Below are 18,769 nucleotides of genomic sequence, written 5' to 3'. Positions count from 1 at the left end.
TTATCATCAATTATGCTTGTCTTGGGCTGATTAGCAACCCGACGGGCGCCAAATATCCACGGGGATAGAGACATGTTCCGTTCCAGCTCCGAGGCAGCGGGCCGACTGTCTGGCCGGCCTGATGCTATGGTTTGACCGGGCGTCACCTTGTCGGGCCAGGTAGGTACCTTGCCTTGCCGAACCGATTCTGGTCTACCTGTGGTGCTATGACGCTTATTGGGTAATATTGTGCCAGAGCCGTGAATACCACCTGCCCTACAACCCAGAATGTCACGTAGGGGTAGGTATAGTACTACAAAACTAACTCCATCATGGTTTGGACTACTACTTATGAAGTCTTCACGCCTACAGGGCAAACAAACTCTGGATAATTTCCCCGCACCTGCGATCAAAAACGAACCAAAGTGTAGAGAGAAGTCCGATATGGGGTCTGATATGTGAGTGAAGGCAATAATGTTAAAATATTAGAGAAAAATCATCCGTTCTCGTACGAGATGCTTACTTTGTACATCAGTGTAGATTAGATTGGCGGCTATCGGCATCGCGACATTAACCAGAGTTTTCCTAGGCCCGTCAGAGGAGCGGATCTCGGACTGGTGCGGGGTAGGTAAGGTAACATGAGAGCTCAAGTTCTTGCTAGCATCTGAGCTTCTTGATGGTTTCGGTTGGACTGCCTAGATGGAACTGCCGTTAAATTGCAGTCTTGTTCCTTGGAGCATCAGCCCAGACATTACTGCTGCGGCGCCATATTGAACGATGCACAAGCTACAGCAGTGGTGGCCAGGAGAAATGGTTCGTGAAATTTCGTGAGATTCATCATTCTATTTTATCGCCTATGAGCATTACAAAACCGTAGCAACCCCTTGGACAGTCGCCTACTCCTTGGGCAGCGGCGTAAAGCGCAGGTAAGGCTTGACGGCCCTAAAGTTGGGGAACAAGTCCTTTGCCTGCTCGTCCTTGATGGACGGGTGGACGATGACATCGTCACCGGGAACCCAGTTGATGGGGGTGGTGACCTTGTGCTTGTCACCAGTCTGCAGGCTGTCGACGATGCGCAGCACCTCGGCGCTGTTCCTTCCGGTCGAGGCCGGGTACGACAGAATGGTCCTGATCTTCTTTGCGGGGTCGATGATGAAAACGGAGCGGATGGTAAAGGCAATTCCCTTCTCGTCGACGTTGGTGGTGTCCTGGTAGTCGAGCATGTCGTACAGGTAGGCGACCTTGCGCTCCTTGTCGGCGATGATGGGGAAGGCGACGTGGCTGCCGGTCACGTCGTTGATGTCCTTGATCCAGCCATCGTGGCTACCGACAGTGTTGGCCGACAGACCAATCAGCTTGACGCCGCGCTTGGTGAACTCGGGCTCGAGGCGGGCAAACTCGCCAAGCTCGGTCGTGCAGACGGGGGTGAAGTCCTCAGGGTGTGAGAAGAGGATAACCCAGTTGCTGCCGATAAACTCGTGGAAGTCGATGGGGCCCTTGGTGGTCTCGGCCTTGAAGTTGGGGGCCTCAGTACCCAGGCGGAGGCTGTTGGATGTCTTGTTAGTTTGGTGGACATGCAGTAGTAATGTCAGACGAGGATGGCAACTTACGGGGCGGGACGCTGCTCTTCGGCCATTGTAGTCTGTATGGACTTATAAGATTGTTTGACTAATTAGAAGGAGGTTTGGTAGAGAGGAGTAAAAGTAATTGGCAGCAGAAGATGAGAATAAGAAAAGGGACCGGCCGAAAGAAAGGAATCCGGGCCCAGTTTAGGTTTATATAAGCTCCCGGGAAACTCCTTTGTTACGGCAAACTGACGTTAGCTACCCGGCCATCTACTCCATCCAAGCACGCCTTTCAGACATGCGGCAGTCTTGTCGTTCCATCCCGGTGCCTCCCACGTAGAAGTATCTAGCAAGTCTCCATGCATCTGCCACCTAAAAGGGTTAGCAAGGCCAATGACCACCAAATAGCTTTAGTAATGCAGCCAGAAATGGTCCCCGACAGCCATCAGAGACGCAGCCAAGATAAGGCGAGCTGTGGAAGTCGGCGACAAGCAGAGCCTTGACTTGCCACATGCGACAAACGACGTGTTTCGTTCCCCCACCATCGCCAGAGAGCCCCTCCATCGTCGTGCGGAGCAACAATGAGGTACGCAGTAAAAACTGGGGGAAGCCGACCCTGCCCCGCATTGGTAGCGCCCCGAACGGGACTGGCGCATCAATTGCGCGATGCGGGCGCGACGTCATTGGCCAGATTGGAATTTGATCATTTGTGCCACGGCTTTGCACAGGCAGCCGGTGCAGTGAGGGATAAGATTGCTTGAGATTAGGCATCATATCTAGTCGTGGCACTTGGGGTCTCTCGCAATAAAACGTATATGGGAGTAGATTGGGAATATAGACATTGAACTAGAAAGCTTCGAGCGCGAACCCAACTGGCACTTCTGCAACACAAACAGATACACCGAAAAACACTAAACCAAGTACAGGCGGGCTTGAACAACCAACAACCAATAACCAACAGCACAAAACCCTCCACTTCTATAAGGTATGTACGCCAACATCAGATCACAACTTCACAAGACCCTTCTTCAACCCATCCCAATCCTCTGTTCCGAATGGTACATATGTCCCTCCCCGCAACCAGTACACCTCGTCTACGCCCACCTTGCCCGGCTCTACACCCTGCACCCTCAGGTCGTGCTTCTGTTGCTTGTTGGTGCCCGTTGACTGCATCTCGCCGCGCACCACCCGTAGGAACTGCGGCACCGCAAACTTGGGAAGCGAAGTCGACGAGTGAGTAGCCAATCCCTTTAGCAGCTCATCGCCCAGCTTCTTTTCAGTCGCCAGAGCGTCTGATAGCGTGAGCGCAGCGCAGCCGGCCCGCCCGTCGTGGTTCGGCACCGTCACGCCGTACACGTTGGCCTCCTTGATTGAGTCGTGTCGTCCGAGCACCAAACTGACCTCTTGTGTGCTGACGTTCTCTCCCTTCCATCGGAACGTGTCTCCGATCCGGTCGTGGAAGAAGAGTCGCCCTTCGTTGTCCGCCCTGATCACGTCACCCGTCCGCAGCCACGCGTCGCCCTTGCTGAAAACGTTGCGCATGATTTTGGCCTCGGTCGCCTCCTTGTTGCCATAGTACCCCTGGAACCGGCTGCTGTGGTCGTTAGCTGGCAGCTTGAAGATGAATTCACCCGGCTCGCCACTCTTGCTCCGCTTGCAGAAGCCCGTCTTGGGGTCCCGCCTCGGCAGGTCCGTGTTGTAGTCAACCTCGACAAACGCAATCGAGTAGCTAAGAATCAAGCTATATAGCCAGCCATTGCGCCCGATGGCCCCCGCTGAGAAGTCGTTGGTCGACACATTGTATGTCGCGAAGCTGCCCTCGGTGGCGCCGTAAAACTCGACAATGGTTCCTACTCCGAACCGTTCCTTGAACTTGTTCCATACGTCCGGTCGCAGCCCGTTTCCGTGGGCTGTGTGCACGCGGTGCTTCTTGTCCAAGATCTCGCCAGTGGCGGGGTCCTTTATGGTGGGAGCCGAAAGCAGATAGCGACACGTCTCGCCCACATATTGTATTATGGTTGCGTCATAGTGGCGCACGTCGTTCCAAAAGTTCTTGGTCGAGAACTTGACGCCCAGTGCAAGGGTTGAACCAGCCGTGAGAACCGCACCCAGACCCATCAGCGTTGCTGTGGAGTGGTATAGTGGCATGCACTGTCATTCTGGTATTAGCAACTGGGTCTTGCGATACGGAATATAGGCACTGCTTACCGTGTAGTACACATCCGTCGTCTGCAAGTTCAGCAACCGGCTAGTGAACCCGCCTGCGACTATCATCTTTGCCCACGATACCACGGCGGCCTTTGGCAGCCCCGTTGTGCCGGATGTATAGATCAGGATGGCCATGGCGTGTTGCTGTGTCTCGTAGCGCACTTCATCCGGCGGCCGGATCGGCTCCGTGGCCATGACTTCTGCCGCAACCTCGGGGGTGAAAAGAACAAACTTGGTTTCCGGCAGTCCATCCCGCAAATAATCCGTCAAAGCGTCGGCCACGGCTGGGTCGATAAAGCAAACTCTGCTCTTGGCGGCGGCGACACAGTGAGAAAGGGCCCGCTCGCGCAAGTTGTAGTTGATGAAGGCCGGCTTGGCGCCGATAGACCAGAGGCCGAAGAGCATGAAAACAAACTGGTCCGAATTCATAAAGTCCATGGCAACGACATCGTGGGGTTTTACGCCATACGTCTTCTGGATCCAATTGCCATAACGTAGCGCGATGGTATAGACCTCGGCATATGTATAGGCATGGTCGCCGAAGCGGATGAAAACACGGCCGGCCGAGCTCTTGTCTTGGGCCCGCTCCTCGAGCATATAAAACAAGCTTGTGCGGCCAGTGTACTCAGCCAAGGCCATGCGGATGATGGATGGCAGAACGGATCTAGCTAGCTTTCCGTCGTACCATATCTGTGCCTTTGCGTTCAAGTAGGCGAGACCAGCAGCGGCTGCTGGTGCCGCGATGGCCAATGGGACTTTTGAGGCGTGTGTTAGCATCGATTGGGTTTCTTTGTTATGCTGGCAGTTTGTTGCAGAGTATCAGGCGTGGTAATACTCAATTGAGAGTATAACCTGGGGGACACTTACCAGGCATTTTTTTTTCAAGTTGCTTATTTTATCCGTGACCAAAAAAAAAAACAGTCCTCCTCCGGATTTCCTCCCCTCCAACCAACGAGGAAAAGAAAAAAAGAGAAGATGAAGCAAGCAAAGCCCTATGATAGGCTCTTGGTTCACAAAAGAAATCAGGACCAATATAAGGGTGACCGCATTCAATATTTGGTCTTGCTTTCGCTCGAGTGACACTAACACTAAGTTGCCGCTGATGTTGCACGGGGGTGGGTAGTAGCTTTCGCCTGTCGAATCGTGAACAAAAAAGCTCGGCTGAAGGCGGATTGATCCTGACTGAAAGTAAATTCGCGAGGGTGGTGTTGCACAGAGAAGATTATCGTTTGCTGTCGTTTATTGTTCGTGTCGGTGTAGAATTATTTGGTAGATGCTAGTTCTAATAGATGCATGTAACCTCTGGGTTAGTTGCAGGTGTGCATAGATGTAGCTAGCAAACCACCTGATTGAGGTGCGAGATGACTAGCAGTTGTAGCAGCTATACCGGCAGTAGCAGCAACAACCAAAAACAAAAATCAGCCGAGGACCGGTCCAACAGAACGGTTGCAGTGCCGACAACTAACTGTCAGGAAAACATCAGAGGAGTACGGAGCAAGTGTTTGCGACGATGAACAGCAAGGCCAAAAAAAAAAAAAAAAAAGAAGAAACCAGACTAAACGTCGCGACATGCCGTCTCGCTCGGCTTCTCGAAGCGACCGACTCGAACAAATGGGAAACCAAACTAAATTGCGGAGTACAGTGCCGACAAGGGTCCTGGACATTTGACGTCGTGCCTCGGCATCGAGGCTCCTTTTGGGGGGAATTAGCATTGGATTGCGTACCCGTCAAGGAAGGCAGCTCGGCACGTTTGTCGCGCGCGCTTGTGCCTTGTTTGGCTTTTTTGCCCGGGCTTTGTTACCAAAAAAGAAAAAGGTTGTTACAACACAACAACCCCAGGCAACAAATCTAGGGAAAAGTTCCAGACGACAGCTGCACCAGTATTGTCAACATGCACGTCTCTGTCTGTGCCTGGATATTTTTCGAATTTCTCATACAATGCCTAATGCCATGGTGTTCTTTTTTTAAAGCAGCGCTTTGCCCAAAAGATTTTTTCAAGGTGCTTGTCTCAGACGGGTAGTGGAAGGATTGGAACATTTGGTTTTCCAATCGCAGAGCTCCTTTTCTTCCCCACTTTCGTCATTCGATTCTACGTCAGTGGGGATGTCCATCGGTGGTATTTTCTCTCAACACTTTGATTGGCTTCAATCCACGTGCCTTTTAACAAGGTAACAATGCTCGATCTTGGCCTGCGTACCGCGTACGGCTTCTACTTTGTTTGTCCAAATCAACCAACCCAAGGGACCGTTGAAACCTTAACCAGGGTACTGTACTTGTGTTACAAAGTACACGTACAGTAAAGTCTCACCGGGATGCGGAATACGCTCTTCCTCCTATGCTATTGTTACCAGATCCGGTCCCGAATATTTGCCTGGCTTTACCAAGCGCAAGAGACAGCCTCAGCTAATGGCACCCAAGACCTGGGGAATGCGAGTGAATGCGGGGAAATGAACAGCCAAGCAAATGCTAAGCCATTAATCACACATACAGTAGTATTGGAGCTTGTCCATGGGACTATACCCTTCCACATCTCCGTACAAAGTACATGCTTCGTATAGAGGTTTGGGGAAAGGGCACACCACCACACTGCTCAGCTCTTGGCTCTCTTCCAGCAGCTTCTTTGTACAGTAGCGCACAAGGGTCAGGTCCTGCATGTGAAGCCGAAAGCAAAGCTACGGAGGACGATAGTAAAAGTTGGGATGAATTGCGCCCAAGACAAAGCCGCCGAAGCATCCAGGGCTCTCCCTCTCAGCAAATTTCACTCGAGGCTGCATCACCTGTCCGATAGGTTGCAGTCAAGAATGAATGACAAAATTTCGTCTCAAGTCAAGAGACGGAACATGCAATTTCAGCGGATGGTCATTTAAGAATATTTTTAACTATCATGTGTTCAAACATTGAAAGTAAACTATTGTAATACTAGAATATTTATATTTAGTAAACATCGATTCCTCGATAAGCTTGGGTCCAACACGACCCCGATCCGGAGTACACCAGGATGATTTCCGGACCAAACGAACTCAACAACTCATGGTATCCTGTACACGGTGGCAAAAACAAGCGCCTCGAGGCTTTCCACCAACAGGCGGCTACTGCTTTTGTGAAATTCCATACTGCTCATTGTCGGCAATTGGGGCTGGAAGGTTGGTAGATGCGTTGAGCTCAGTGGGCTCGATGAACTTGCCGGTGCCCGTGCTGTCGTGGTGCTCATGGAGCTCTTCGGCCTGCGTCGAGAGGACGTATTCTTCCTTGTCGATATGGCGGAACAGGAACCACTATTGTACCAAGGTTTCTGTTAGCAGTTGATCTTGGTTGCATGGGATGCTAAGGCAGTCGGAGGCTTACAAAGATGACAGTCACGATTGCGCCCGCGATGGCCGGTCCACCAAAGTCCCAGACCAGGTAAGGGTCCTGAACGATAGGCGAGCATGCCAAGTTGATGATGTAGGCAATGGCGGTGTTGAACAGGTTGATGGCCGACACAAGACCCCTCATGTTCACGGGTGCACGGCTGTATGCAATACCATAGGCGGGGACATTGATGAACAGCTCAGAAAAGCCTCCCAGAGCGTAGGGAAGGGCAAGCCACCAGACCGAGATGGGGGAGACGAGACCGCCGTCCTGGGCGCAAAGTCATGTTAGCATATATTTGACATCTCAGGAGATATAAGGCATTCTTACCACACAGCGAGGGTCGCTACCACCGAACCAGCCGCAAGGGTTCATCTGGTATACGTAGTACTGCAGAACCGTGTAGCCAACGCCGCCGAGAGTGCTGATGAAGAAACCTGTAGTGATGCGAGCCACAGGGCCATAGTGGATCTTGGCGGTTCGCAAAAGTGGGTAGAGCCCATAGTTGAGGATGGGTGCACCGATGATGATGATGAGAGAGTTCATGTTGGAGAGCAGGTCGTTGGGAACGCCGTTGGTTACCATCATGGTGCTGGTCAAACCGGGGGCGCTTCCAAGACCATTGTCGTTGATGAACTGGATCGGGAAGAAACAGAACATGCCTGTGGCCTGGAAAGTACGCTTGACATCCTCAATGAACTGGTCGTTCCAGCGCGTCTCGCTGCCGCCATTTGCTGCAATCACCGAGGGCTTGGCCGCATTCCACCAACCCTTGCGGCCGATGCGGAGGATGCCGCCACCACGCATGCAGTAGCCCAAGACACGGAAGATGTTGACCAGATCAGAGCCGCCGGGCGGGTGCATGACCAAGCGAGGCTTGAGGTACATCAAGACGAGCGGCAGGGGCATGTACAGGATGAGAGGCAGCAAGTAAGAGAGCCACCATCCAACATACTTCTCCGAGTACGAAGTGGCGACAGCCATGAAGCCACCAACGTTGATCATGAGGTAGAACCAAAGCATGACACGCTCGACACTGTGCTCAGGGTCCTCGATGACCCTCTCTCCGGACTTGAGCGTCTTGACCTTGGGAACGTGGCTGGTCATTTGGTCGAGTAGCAGCGGTGAGACGTTGGGTTTGAACATGGCGGAGCCGATTGCAATGGTGTAGATGCCGATGAAGAATGGAATCTTGGCGTTTCCGTTGGCGAGGAGATCCTTGGCGCCCGAGGCGACCAAGATAACGTGGCCAATACCCATGACGAAGACACCCCACCAGATCTGGTTGAAGCGACCCGTCTTGGTGTCGGCGAGCCAACCGGTGATGAGCGGCAGGCCATAGGCGAGGAGACTGACTGATTGCGTGACCGAAGTAGAAACAGCTTGACCCATGCCGAGGGCACCGGCAGTCTGTTGAGTGTCAGGAGGGGGTGCACCCCAGCCGTCACCGCCGGTAGGCATAGGGCGGTTGACATAGTTGCCGTAGATCTGAACACATCCTAGAGACAAGAACGTAAGTCAGCGACCGTCGTCTGCTAGTATACCAAAAGACAGGAGTAGCACAGCCCCCAAGACATACCATAGTAGGAAGCCCGCTCGCAGAATTCCACCAGACACAAAAGGTAGGCAACTAGGGGCACACCGCCGGCAACACGCCGGAGGGTTGCCAGCTCTTCCTCGGTTGGCTTGCCCTCGTAGTGCGCGTCGGTCAGAGTGCCTGTGTAGATGGCATCATGTTGGTCGCCGGGCGGTGTAAGCCCGCGCTTGGGCTCCTCCTTCTCTCCGCTGGATGATCTACGCAGAGGGCCAAGGTTGCCCTGTTCCACGTCGGTAGCTGCATGTTGGAAGAAGGTAGATGCGCCTGTTAGCCGGGAGATCGTGCAATACTGGTGGCGGTTAAAACTTACCCATAATTACGCTGGTTATCAAACACCTAGACAAACCAAAAGCAGGTTATATCGAGGTACAGAGGTAAATAAGGTTGATAACCAGTAGCAACGTAGCGTCGATCCTAAGCTGTGACAAGAGACAAAGACCAGGTGTCGTCCCATTGTCAAGCTCAAGGGGCACACGCGTGGTTTTATTAGCAACCGTCTCAACATTTCCGATTGCCGACTCGAGACCGGAAACACCGCAGCGATGGGACGCTCGCACAAATGGCCGAACGCGAGTGAGCTTTCCCATTGTATGATTCGTTCGATCAGTGCGACCTTGGCTCCACACCTGCTTTTAGGAAGTAAGTGGCGGGGGGCAATAAGAGATAGGAAGCAGGAGATGATAACCAAAAACGACCTCCCAGGCGGTCGTGTTCCGCTTGCTCGGGAAAATCAGCGGTAGAAAGTAGGCACCCATGCTCGAAAAGATCCATCCAACCCCGGTTTTGCCGGTCACGCAATGGGGCTTGTTCGCTCGATATCTGGACGAAACCGGGTTTAACCTGGGTCATGTTTATCTCCTGAATCACACCATGCCATTCGTAAAGTTGGTTGTTACGCGTCTAACTGCAGGTCGCTTGAAGCTGTTCGTCCAACCCTGAAATTTGTAATGTCAACACCTGACGGTTATAACCCAAGAAGGAAGGTCGATAGGAGTCGGCCAGTGGTGGGTGAGGCATATTCATTAATCATAATCAATTGGCTGCGTAGTGAGTGGCTAGTCATCTGTGCAGGATTCGGAATGAGGGGGTCAAGTTCGATTGAGGAAGGAGAATGAAGACAGTGAATGGCATTCTTTCATGCTCGGTTCTTTTTCATGCGTTGAAAAAAATGGCAAGCTTGATCGCCAAGTCGCAGCCAAGTCACGGCCAAGAAAGCTTAGCTGACAGATGCCGCTTTAGCGACGCATGGCCTTTGGCACAAACCTCGCATTGATTGTCCCCTGAAAAAAAGACATGGGAACGTAGGCAACCGTGACATTTACTCGTCAGACTGATTGATGCACGCTTGCACACCATTGATTGCGAGATAACAGGAATGAATTGGCTGCTCCTGACATTTCCGGGAGATCGGCTCAATGGGGCCTTGCAGACATTGCAGTTACATTTCAGTCCACTTCTGGAGCCCTCGCAGTGTCCTCATCTCGTACCTCGCTTGTGGATCTTCTGGACGTCTCTGAACGGCACTACTTAGTAATCTTTAGCATTCGGCCGAGTCCGGGCTTGCCGACGCCACCCGCTGTGTGGGTGTACTGTGGTAGCAGTGGGGTCAGACCACGTGACCGAGGCGGTTAGCAGTGGAGGCTTCTGTACTCTCAGGCGCTCCACTGCGCGTCGTTGTAAGGGTCCAAACTAAGTGATTAAGCTGTCATCACGTCCGTCCACCATTGCAGCCACACCCGATCCGACCTACCGAAACTCCGAATCCCTGCCGCCGCTTTCACTCCCGACACAAGCCCGGCCCGGGCATGTCGCCATGTCAGTCAGAAGCCGCAAGCCCGCCACCCAGCTGGACCTCGGTGTCCAGAATCAGCAGTCATCAACCCATGTTCCGAGCGGCGCACGGGTAGCGGCGCCATTACCAGCAAACAAAACCAACAAGGATCCTCCCCCGGAGAAGGCTACCGACGTTAGACGCCGCAGCTATGTCATCTTGTCCTTCTGGGCATTGATACTGTCAGTGGGCCTACCAATATGGTGGCATACGACCTCTGTGTACCGGGCGAGCCTGCCCCTGGATGAGATGATGGACTGGGCGGACGGAAGAGTATGTAAGCTTCTTACATGTACTGCATTGCTCCAGGTTGATCTTGGGTATGATAGCTGATAGCTGTATACAGGCGTGTCGTCCGACGTTCCCGCTCACCATTGCCATCGAAAAAGGCAATATGCGACAAGACGAAACCGACGTTTTGATTCAAATGACACAGATGGTCCTCGACAGCCTCTCGGAATCTACAGACTCTACTGACCGGCAACTGCGCCTCACGGTGGCCGATGAAACTTCAGTCGACGACGAAAAAATTGCCCTCACGGTTCGACTGAATCCCGGAGATACCACGACTACTGCGCTCCAGCCGGAACAGCCCATCCTCCAAGTCACCTACGCCGCGAACACACTTCCTTCCCCCGGCCTGGCCTCTAGGATAGCCAGGGACGTCCATGCTGTCTTGTCGGAGGAGCAAGCTGTTGTTTCGAATCTCGTAGCGGAGGCTTCGGGTTCCACGAAACCATCCCTTAGCGGAGTGAGCCCAGCTGTGGCTGCGGCGGTGGCCAAGCGCTCAACCCGGTCACTAAAGTACGCTCCGACTTACCACCTCACCTTCTCCCTCTTTACCGCCGGCTCATCCCCGAGCAGCTGGGATATCGACGCGGCTGTCGAGCAGTACATGCGACCGGTTCTCGATGTCCTCTCGCCCATACACAATTTTACAATCGACACGCAGGTACAGCTCTACGCCGCGCCAGGCGTGCAGTCTGATGTGCTAAGCAAGGACGACTTGTCTTCGTTTATAAACGCTGCAGAGTGGCCCTTGTCCCCGTCCATTGGCGGCGCACCAACCATCAACTTTGTGGTTTTTGTCGGCAACCAGAGCATATCTCTTCCGACCACTGAGGCCGGGTCTGATGCGACTGCGACAGCCCAGTCTTGGTTGATTCCACAGTGGGGCACGGTATATCTCGTTCCTCAGACCGCGGAGAATGCCAACAAGGTTCCGGCTCAATCTCTCCGTGCTCCCATGGCCACCTTCACCGCGCACCTGCTGTCCCTCCTCGGCACCCCAGAAACGTCGGGCTCGCTGCCCCTGCGCTTGGCTGGTTTGCGTCGCATCCGATCCGCCGACCTCGTCTTGCGAGCTTCATCGTCGCTCGGTTCCCTGGCCCGCCTGTCGCGGGCTCTCCCCGGAATTGCCATCCCACGCTCCGTCGCCGATGGTGTGTCTACCACGATCAGGCATCTTCGGCAGGCTTGCGATGCGCTCGGGACCAGCGCAGGTCTAGCCCATGCGCGGATCGCCCAGGTCGCGGCCGACAAGGCATTTTTTGAGAAGAGCATGGTTGGCCAGCTTTACTTCCCGGACGAGCACAAGGTCGCTGTATACCTACCACTGCTGGGGCCAGTGGGTGTCCCCCTGGTCATGGGGCTGTTGAATGAACTGAAAGCTTGGAGGAAGCGAAGGCAGGAAAAGGCTGCTGCAGAAAAGACGGGGAAGAAGACGGAGTAATTAGGAGCCGCTAGATTTGCGTATTAGTGTATACACGACCAAGATTCATCACTGTCAGCTTCTATAGTCCGAGTACCCTTCACTCGATCCTCCCCATGATTGGCCAAGTCCCCATCTCCTTCCAAAACGCTCTCGAATCCAAAACCCTACCCAACTTGTCTTGACTTCTCGGCAAAGCCCTAATCCCATCCTCCTGCATCAGCTCTCCAACCCAACGCTCGTAGTCGAGACCCTCGGCAACGCCAGCCTCCCCCTTGGCCACCAGCCGCTCCCTCGCATCGGCACCCCAAGCCTGGATGAGATCCCACCAATCATACGTCCTCAAGTCGGCTATGATCCAGCGCCTCCCCGGCGTGAATCGCTCGTGCACTGCGACGATGGCCCTGGCGACGTCGGCGCCGTGGATCAGATGCAGAGCGCCCTTGCCCCTGACTGCGTCCTTGGTGCGGGCGACACGGGTGAGCCAGTTGCGCGGATTGCGTGTCTCGCCGTCATACAGCCCCGCAAGGTTTAGGACTGTGGCGCGGGGGACAGAGGCCATCAGCTCATCCTCGGCGATGGCGCGCAGGTTCGTTTTGTCATAGGACGAGGACTCATCCGTCCACTGCGGGTCGGTGAAGATGCCCGTTGAGCCGAGCTGGATCCACTGCGTCGATTCCGGGGTCTGCTGTTGGTGGGTGCTGTGATAGAGGCCAGTCAGGTGTTTGCTCTGGCCTTGGCCCTTGAGTGGGAAGGTGATGAGCACTGTCGTCGCGGTGGGCAGCAGTCGAAAGGGCTCGGGGGAGGACGAGTCTGGGTCGTAGCGGAACGGGATGGTTCCGGAACGGCCGGTTGTGGACGTTGCGGCGAATCTTATGCCGGACTTTTCCAGCAGGGGGATCAAAAAATTTGACGTCCAGCCTGCACCTAGGATGAGCAGATCGACCTTGTCCGCAGCGTCCGTCGACGGCGGGGCAGGATCTACTGTGTTTTCCATGGCGGACATTGGAAAATGAACCGTCACCATTTCGGGAAAGTTGGGGGTTAATAAATAACAGGGATTTGCAGTACCATGGATGAAAATTGGTGGAAAAATTTGCAAGATCTGTGGGCGTAGGTACCTATATACCCAAGGTAGGTATAATTGAAAGCTTCGCAAGCAAACAGTCAATGACGCTCGGATTGGCCGGCAACAACTCAAAGTTCGGCATGAGCTGCATGCCCCGCATAGGTACAGTGCTGCACCCTAACTTGTGCAGAGCCGATAGGCACCGGGTGCCCGCGATCAGTATCCAGATCCAGACTCATGTTTTTGCTCCGGCAATCATAATCCGTTCTGGGAACTGCAAAGTCAACCTTTCTCGAAAGATGCGATCCTTGATCGCATAGCAGTCATCACTTTAGACTTGTACTATCTGCAACCGGTGATATGCCCTGGGAACTGCCGCCCCACTCTCAGGAACGGTTTCCGATCCACCATGGAAGTATCCAGCAATCCAAAGCCAGCAGCCAGGTAAGCTTACCGGGGCTGACAGTGACAACAATGAGGCCCTGTATTTTCCATGAGTTTCAAAAAGGCTAGGAGTAAAGCAAATGAGTGAGATTGATAGGCACCTGTCCAAAGATGCAAACTTGAAAGCCGATATGATCAGATAAATGCGTGCCAATTCGAGCATGTTTGTCCACAGAGGCTACACGGTGGCGAACACAATGCAAGCTAGAAATACGACCACTTTCCAGCCCTGTTGCAGCAACCAAAATCGTGCCGTGATGCTATCAGTCATCGAAAACGACTCCTTTCACAAATTTTGAGACGGTGCTAGTTATATAGGACTAGATGTGTCGTACAAGATTGTACCTGCGCATTTCTGCATTCAAATGCATGATTGTGGACAACGTCCGTTTCTAAATTAAACACTTACTGAAGGACGGGCATTATCAACACTTGGCCCGCACCTTATTCACGCACTTATACTCCAGACACTATCTAGGTACCTCTTTACTTTCAAGTCAAGCCTCAAACCAGCTAGGCATGAAAACAGGTCATGCCGTCGGGGATTTTTCAGCGTTGCTCGTACTCTGACCAAGTGTGCGTTGGGCAGATTCGCAAAGAGTTGAGGAAGGCCAGATCGCCAGATTTAGGGCTAAGTAGTCGTTGATTTTGAGGCTTCTAGGGAAATCCTGACAGATTAATGCGATGTGCCAGTGATCATAGCCAAGGCCCTGTGTAAAAAAGCATCTCACAGTTCATGCTTCAACACCTTTCCCCAATCAGGCCTTGAAGCAGGCCTCTAGCGAACGCCACCAGGGCCTGGTAGGTCGTTGAGGCATAACCTCGACGAATTATGCTTGTTGTCCCTTTGATGATTCGAAAAGACTGACCAAGGCAGGGAGCAGCCGTGTCTTGCGCAGGCAGCAGATCCCTGGCTGAAGACACGGTTCTTATTGGCGTTCATTTACATGTGTTCACTTTCAATCAAACGGCGGCCTCTGTTTAGGCCTCTGTTTAGGCCGCTTTCGTGATTTGTGCTGGGATCCCATCCTAGCAAAAAGCATGGCACAATTTATGCACCCCACCATCAGCTACTGTACAAACAAACATTTAATCTGCCTTGTGCCTGGCCCGACAAGATCACGGCCCACTAATTCATAAAATATTCATTTATTGGTGGGACATGGCGGATAAAGAAGTAACGATTTCTCCGCTTTTGTGGTTCTCCACCTCTAATTTGGCGGGCGATTAACCGATCAAAGGGAAAGAAAACAAAAGAGACGCGATTTTTCATCCCTGGCGATATCTTGGCCTTGCCTACCCGCTTGGGCTTCATTACATTTGCCTGTCTGGCCCTTGCTGCCTGCCCCTCTCCGACCCTTTTCAGACTTTTTTTTTGTCCAGCGCCCACTCGAACCACAGTTGACAACGACACCGACTTTTGATGTCGCATTTGCCAACACAGTCGGATCCAGTCACGAGCTGCACAGGACGTTTGCGCTCGCTGCCTAGCGTCCTGCTTGCGTATCAAGACTGAATCAACTTAGGGCTTCTGGGCGTCTCGGCCCAAAACTGTCTCTGCTTCGGCACAGCACAACCTTTATACATGAATCAGAAGCGATTTATACAGCCCGAGCACACATCCGGAAACACCTCTACCTATTAACCCAAGTACCGAAACGAAAGCCTGCCATCAACCGGTCGGACACTAACGCAGCATGCTGATCGCCGTCGGTCTCCCGTCTTCTCTGTTTATTTGTCTGAGGCTACTGCCCTGGTAGGCGGCACTTGAGACAAGACAAGACCGTCGACTGCCTTGTCTCCGACATACAAGACCCATCATGGAGTCCGAGTCATCTGCCTCGGTGACTGTCAACGCCATGGCCGCTATTTCGTCTGCTTTGCGATCCGAAGCCGTCAAAATCCAGTGCTGCTGTGGCCGATCCGACTGCGTTTTCCTGAAGCACAACTGCTCTGTTCTCGAGAGTGTCGAAAAGGATGTCCACACCGCCGCCAAAATGGGCCAGGTACGTCGTATTGATAGCTTTAGATATCATGAGTTCGCTACATGCGGTCCCTCCCTTGTCATTTTTCTTCAGTTCTGCCCATTTTCGTTTGAGGCTAGTCCACCTTAAAATGTTCTTCTTAAGAAGCATTCCAGTTCCTTATGCGTATATTGCTTCTGCGGATTCTGTCACCGGTGCTCCGACGCAAAACTTGCTGGAATGCCTTCCGCCAAACTACTCCCGCAGCCGCGAGATCACATTCCCCAGCTATGACGAACCAGAGGCTACATGCTGCGACGCAAACGGTTTCTATCCAGAACTGACATTTTCTCTCCAGGTCCTTCTGGCGCGCCACGAAGCCTATATGGCAGACGCCGAACGCGATCGCACCGAGCTGACGAGCCGAATTGATCAACTCGAGACCGACAAGAGGGACCTCGAGGCGGACAATGCCAAAACAATCGAGGAGAATCGCATGCTACTTGACCAGTTGGAGGCACTAAACACATCCGTAACCGATGCAGAGGTGCAGATCACGACTCTCGAAGCGGCCTTGCGTTCCTCCCAATTGAGTGTCAGGAGGCTTGAGGGTGCAGCAGCTCGGGCGGCAGAGTTGGAGAAGGAATTGGAATACCTGGAGCGGGAACAGGAAAAGATTCAAAACGACCTCTTCAGCTCCCAGCGTGACGCGCGTTCAGCAATACAAAGATGGAGGACCGCCGAGAGAGGGATTTCCAGCCTCCAGGACCAGTTGGAGCGCATTGAGCGAGAGGCTACACAGGAGCGGGAGCGACATGCCGAAGTTGTAGAGAGGCTTGAGCGGCAGAGCGCTATGGAAAAGGACCTGACAGCTGCGGCTGGTCGACTCAAGGGCGCCGCCGCGACCAAGAGCCTTGGTGATGGGAAAACCACCAACCCAGCAGTGTCACACTTTGTGCGAGATCTGCTGCAGGACAATGCGAATCTGCAGTTGGGGATTGCCGAACTTCGGGAGCTTCTCGCCAGCAGCAACGACGAGATACAACTGCTCAGAGAACAATTGGTATACCATCAACCAATCGGCGAAGGCGAGGCCAGCGCTGCCTCGACTCTAAGAGCGGAACTGGGACCCCAAGAGCATGAGATGAACCATGAGACCCCAACTCGAAAGCCATCGGTGCATCGGCACGCTCCCAAGCTGTCGCAAGAGCTGCATATTCACCACCACTACCATGTTAAGCCAGATGCAAAGAAGCCCAAGAAGAAGCGCCATGGGCTGAGTGCCAGCATCTTCAGCCCGCCAATGAGGTCCCCGTCAACTCCCCCAGGTGGACAATGGCAAATGAACCAAGGCTCTCCGGCACCTGCACTCTTGTCACACGGCTACAGAGATTCTGTTTCGACGGTACCCTCAAACAGATGGTCTGTCTTTTCGGAGAACATGTCAGATGCTGCCATCTCATCTGTACCAACCTCTCCGCGCTCCAACAACCGGGATTCGATGTTTGGCCGCAGTATGCTGGAGGGATCATGCCCCACGTCCCCGGTTACTTCCACTGATCCCAGGTCACCCGGGTTCGAGAATTTCTATCGCCAGGGTCCGTCTGACCATTCAGCCTACCACTTCCAACAGTCGCATTTGCCCCTACTTGACAAAGGGTCGGACGGAAAAGCTGCTGTCAGTATGTCGTCGACTCCAATACAGCCGAGTAATCTGGACTCGTATGGAGCCAACTCTCAGGCAACCCCCGATCGCCTTACCGAGAGCCCCACGGATATGTCGCGTTCACCAGAATCTACCCGCACATCACCCCTAGCGCTTACAGTGTCTACCAGCGCCTCTTTGGACGATACAGATGACAACTCATCCATTACGCCAACGTCAACAGCTGGCGGACCACCGGTTTATCGCAAAATCCACCGTACCACCTCTCACGAATCCATCATGTCACTGTCGGGCGGGTTAGACATCCACACGCTCAAGACAAGGCCGAGCCAGCTTACGTTGAGACATCTCGGCACTGCGGCCGTAGCAGACACTGGACTCAGCGCGGTGACGGCAAGCCCGACAATATCCAGAGTCATTAGCGGCAACGGCAGGCCTGGAAGCGCGGCTCTCCGAGATAGTTTGTCGCTTGGATTGCCGATGCCACGGACCCGAGTAGTTTCGGCGGGCGTTTCCGGGTCTCCTGCCACGTCGACCCTCACGAGCTTTGCTACTCCTCGACAGCCCACGTCGGCACTGGGGAGGTTTGCGGCATGGCGACTCTGGGGAGGATCTAGCTCAGCTTCCACAACGCCATCATCTACGACTCCCGTACCTGCGATTCAAGAGGCTGTTGTGACGACTGTCGAAGATGTATCAACAACGCCAAAGTCGCCTCTAACACCGGCTTCTCTGTGCTCGTCGTCCAAATCGCCACGTGAACAGCAGAGAGACTTTTCGCGACCGGCCGGGATCAACCAGGCTGGTGCTATACCTGGTTTTCAAGAATATTTTGCAGCCCATCAGCGGAGGGCGCCCCCGAGTAAGGTTACACCTGATGTTGTCGACCGTGATGCTTTGATGGAGGTGCTCAACGGGGAATGATTTCACATGGGACTTTTGACGACATATTACACACTAGACATGACCATCTTTTTCATTTGTTATATTTTTCCCCAAATTTTGTACATTTGTCTCACTGGTCTATTGCTTGCCGGTTTGATTTTGCATCTTTGACAAGGTAGCAAGGAGTTGAAGGTTTCCTTTGTTTGGGTCTTGGATATTGGTTGATACCTCTTGGATATTTCACAGCTTTAATGTCTACTGATTGATTGGTTGCTTTATCTATTTGAACGATCCCAAGGTTTGACCTTGGATTGACTGCAGACGTGCAAGACTGAGGATGATGAAGCGGTCAATGTCAATCACGTGAACGGACAACCTCCAACGCACCCCGCTTGTTGTAAAGATGCAAGCCCATTATGTACGAAGTAGAGGGTGATGGAGCTAGAAAAGAAATGAGGGGATATTGCAGTGACTAAAAAGTATCTTTCGGAGGCTGGCA

General features: G+C 53.2%; 6 protein-coding genes across 7 annotated transcripts; 2 read left to right on the top strand and 4 right to left on the bottom strand.

Moving 5' to 3' along the window:
• Positions 1–725: 725 nt before the first annotated feature.
• MGG_08256 (mitochondrial peroxiredoxin PRX1) lies at positions 726–2,154 on the bottom strand. The gene is made up of 2 exons (XM_003715782.1): positions 1,590–2,154; positions 726–1,524 (listed from the first exon to the last, which is right to left on the bottom strand). Exons 1-2 carry the CDS (start codon positions 1,613–1,615, stop codon positions 876–878), a joined length of 675 nt encoding a protein of 224 aa, XP_003715830.1. The 5' UTR covers positions 1,616–2,154; the 3' UTR covers positions 726–875.
• Positions 2,155–2,292: 138 nt separating this feature from the next.
• Positions 2,293–5,715, bottom strand: MGG_08257. 2 transcript variants are annotated; one of them, XM_003715780.1, is made up of 4 exons: positions 5,477–5,715; positions 4,620–5,213; positions 3,753–4,507; positions 2,293–3,695 (listed from the first exon to the last, which is right to left on the bottom strand). In XM_003715780.1, the coding sequence occupies exons 2-4, from the start codon at positions 4,624–4,626 to the stop codon at positions 2,550–2,552; spliced, it is 1,908 nt and encodes a 635-aa protein (XP_003715828.1). In that variant the 5' UTR covers positions 4,627–5,213; positions 5,477–5,715; the 3' UTR covers positions 2,293–2,549. The 2 variants fall into 2 exon arrangements, with proteins under 2 accessions (XP_003715828.1, XP_003715829.1); XM_003715781.1 differs by having other exon boundaries at positions 4,620–5,500.
• An 893-nt stretch (positions 5,716–6,608) lies between these two features.
• Positions 6,609–9,180, bottom strand: MGG_08258 (uncharacterized protein). Its single transcript, XM_003715779.1, has 5 exons — positions 9,011–9,180; positions 8,683–8,937; positions 7,434–8,602; positions 7,098–7,373; positions 6,609–7,027 (listed from the first exon to the last, which is right to left on the bottom strand). Exons 1-5 carry the CDS (start codon positions 9,012–9,014, stop codon positions 6,842–6,844), a joined length of 1,890 nt encoding a protein of 629 aa, XP_003715827.1. The 5' UTR covers positions 9,015–9,180; the 3' UTR covers positions 6,609–6,841.
• A 1,215-nt stretch (positions 9,181–10,395) lies between these two features.
• Positions 10,396–13,984, top strand: MGG_08259 (uncharacterized protein). The gene is made up of 2 exons (XM_003715777.1): positions 10,396–10,804; positions 10,878–13,984. The coding sequence occupies exons 1-2, from the start codon at positions 10,514–10,516 to the stop codon at positions 12,261–12,263; spliced, it is 1,677 nt and encodes a 558-aa protein (XP_003715825.1). The 5' UTR covers positions 10,396–10,513; the 3' UTR covers positions 12,264–13,984.
• On the bottom strand, positions 12,244–13,341 carry MGG_08260 (uncharacterized protein). Its single transcript, XM_003715778.1, has one exon. It carries the CDS (start codon positions 13,267–13,269, stop codon positions 12,343–12,345), a length of 927 nt encoding a protein of 308 aa, XP_003715826.1. The 5' UTR covers positions 13,270–13,341; the 3' UTR covers positions 12,244–12,342.
• Positions 13,985–14,986: 1,002 nt separating the features above from the next.
• MGG_08261 (uncharacterized protein) lies at positions 14,987–18,561 on the top strand. The gene is made up of 2 exons (XM_003715776.1): positions 14,987–15,761; positions 16,078–18,561. Exons 1-2 carry the CDS (start codon positions 15,576–15,578, stop codon positions 18,307–18,309), a joined length of 2,418 nt encoding a protein of 805 aa, XP_003715824.1. The 5' UTR covers positions 14,987–15,575; the 3' UTR covers positions 18,310–18,561.
• The last annotated feature ends 208 nt before the right edge of the window (positions 18,562–18,769 follow it).

The sequence above is a fragment of the Pyricularia oryzae genome, chromosome 2 (genome assembly GCF_000002495.2).
Source record: "Pyricularia oryzae 70-15 chromosome 2, whole genome shotgun sequence".
Lineage (NCBI taxonomy): Eukaryota > Fungi > Ascomycota > Sordariomycetes > Magnaporthales > Pyriculariaceae > Pyricularia > Pyricularia oryzae.
Note: the sequence above shows the minus strand (reverse complement) of the source record. Positions and strands in the feature narration are given on the sequence as shown.

Excerpts from the sequence above, each read along its gene's own strand:
- MGG_08256 (XM_003715782.1), bottom strand. The coding sequence starts at position 1,615 with ATGGCCGAAGAGCAGCGTCCCGCCCC. Across the intron at positions 1,525-1,589 it reads GAAGAGCAGCGTCCCGCCCC|CCTCCGCCTGGGTACTGAGG; the intron begins GTAAGTTGCCAT and ends GACATCCAACAG.
- MGG_08257 (XM_003715780.1), bottom strand. Across the intron at positions 3,696-3,752 it reads CGACGGATGTGTACTACACG|TGCATGCCACTATACCACTC; the intron begins GTAAGCAGTGCC and ends CCAGAATGACAG.
- MGG_08258 (XM_003715779.1), bottom strand. Across the intron at positions 7,374-7,433 it reads GTAGCGACCCTCGCTGTGTG|GACGGCGGTCTCGTCTCCCC; the intron begins GTAAGAATGCCT and ends CTTTGCGCCCAG. Across the intron at positions 7,028-7,097 it reads CAATCGTGACTGTCATCTTT|TGGTTCCTGTTCCGCCATAT; the intron begins GTAAGCCTCCGA and ends TTGGTACAATAG.
- MGG_08259 (XM_003715777.1), top strand. The coding sequence starts at position 10,514 with ATGTCAGTCAGAAGCCGCAAGCCCGCCACCCAGCTGGACCTCGGTGTC. Across the intron at positions 10,805-10,877 it reads TGGACTGGGCGGACGGAAGA|GCGTGTCGTCCGACGTTCCC; the intron begins GTATGTAAGCTT and ends AGCTGTATACAG.
- MGG_08260 (XM_003715778.1), bottom strand. The coding sequence starts at position 13,269 with ATGGTGACGGTTCATTTTCCAATGTCCGCCATGGAAAACACAGTAGAT.
- MGG_08261 (XM_003715776.1), top strand. The coding sequence starts at position 15,576 with ATGGAGTCCGAGTCATCTGCCTCGGTGACTGTCAACGCCATGGCCGCT. Across the intron at positions 15,762-16,077 it reads CCGCCGCCAAAATGGGCCAG|GTCCTTCTGGCGCGCCACGA; the intron begins GTACGTCGTATT and ends TTTTCTCTCCAG.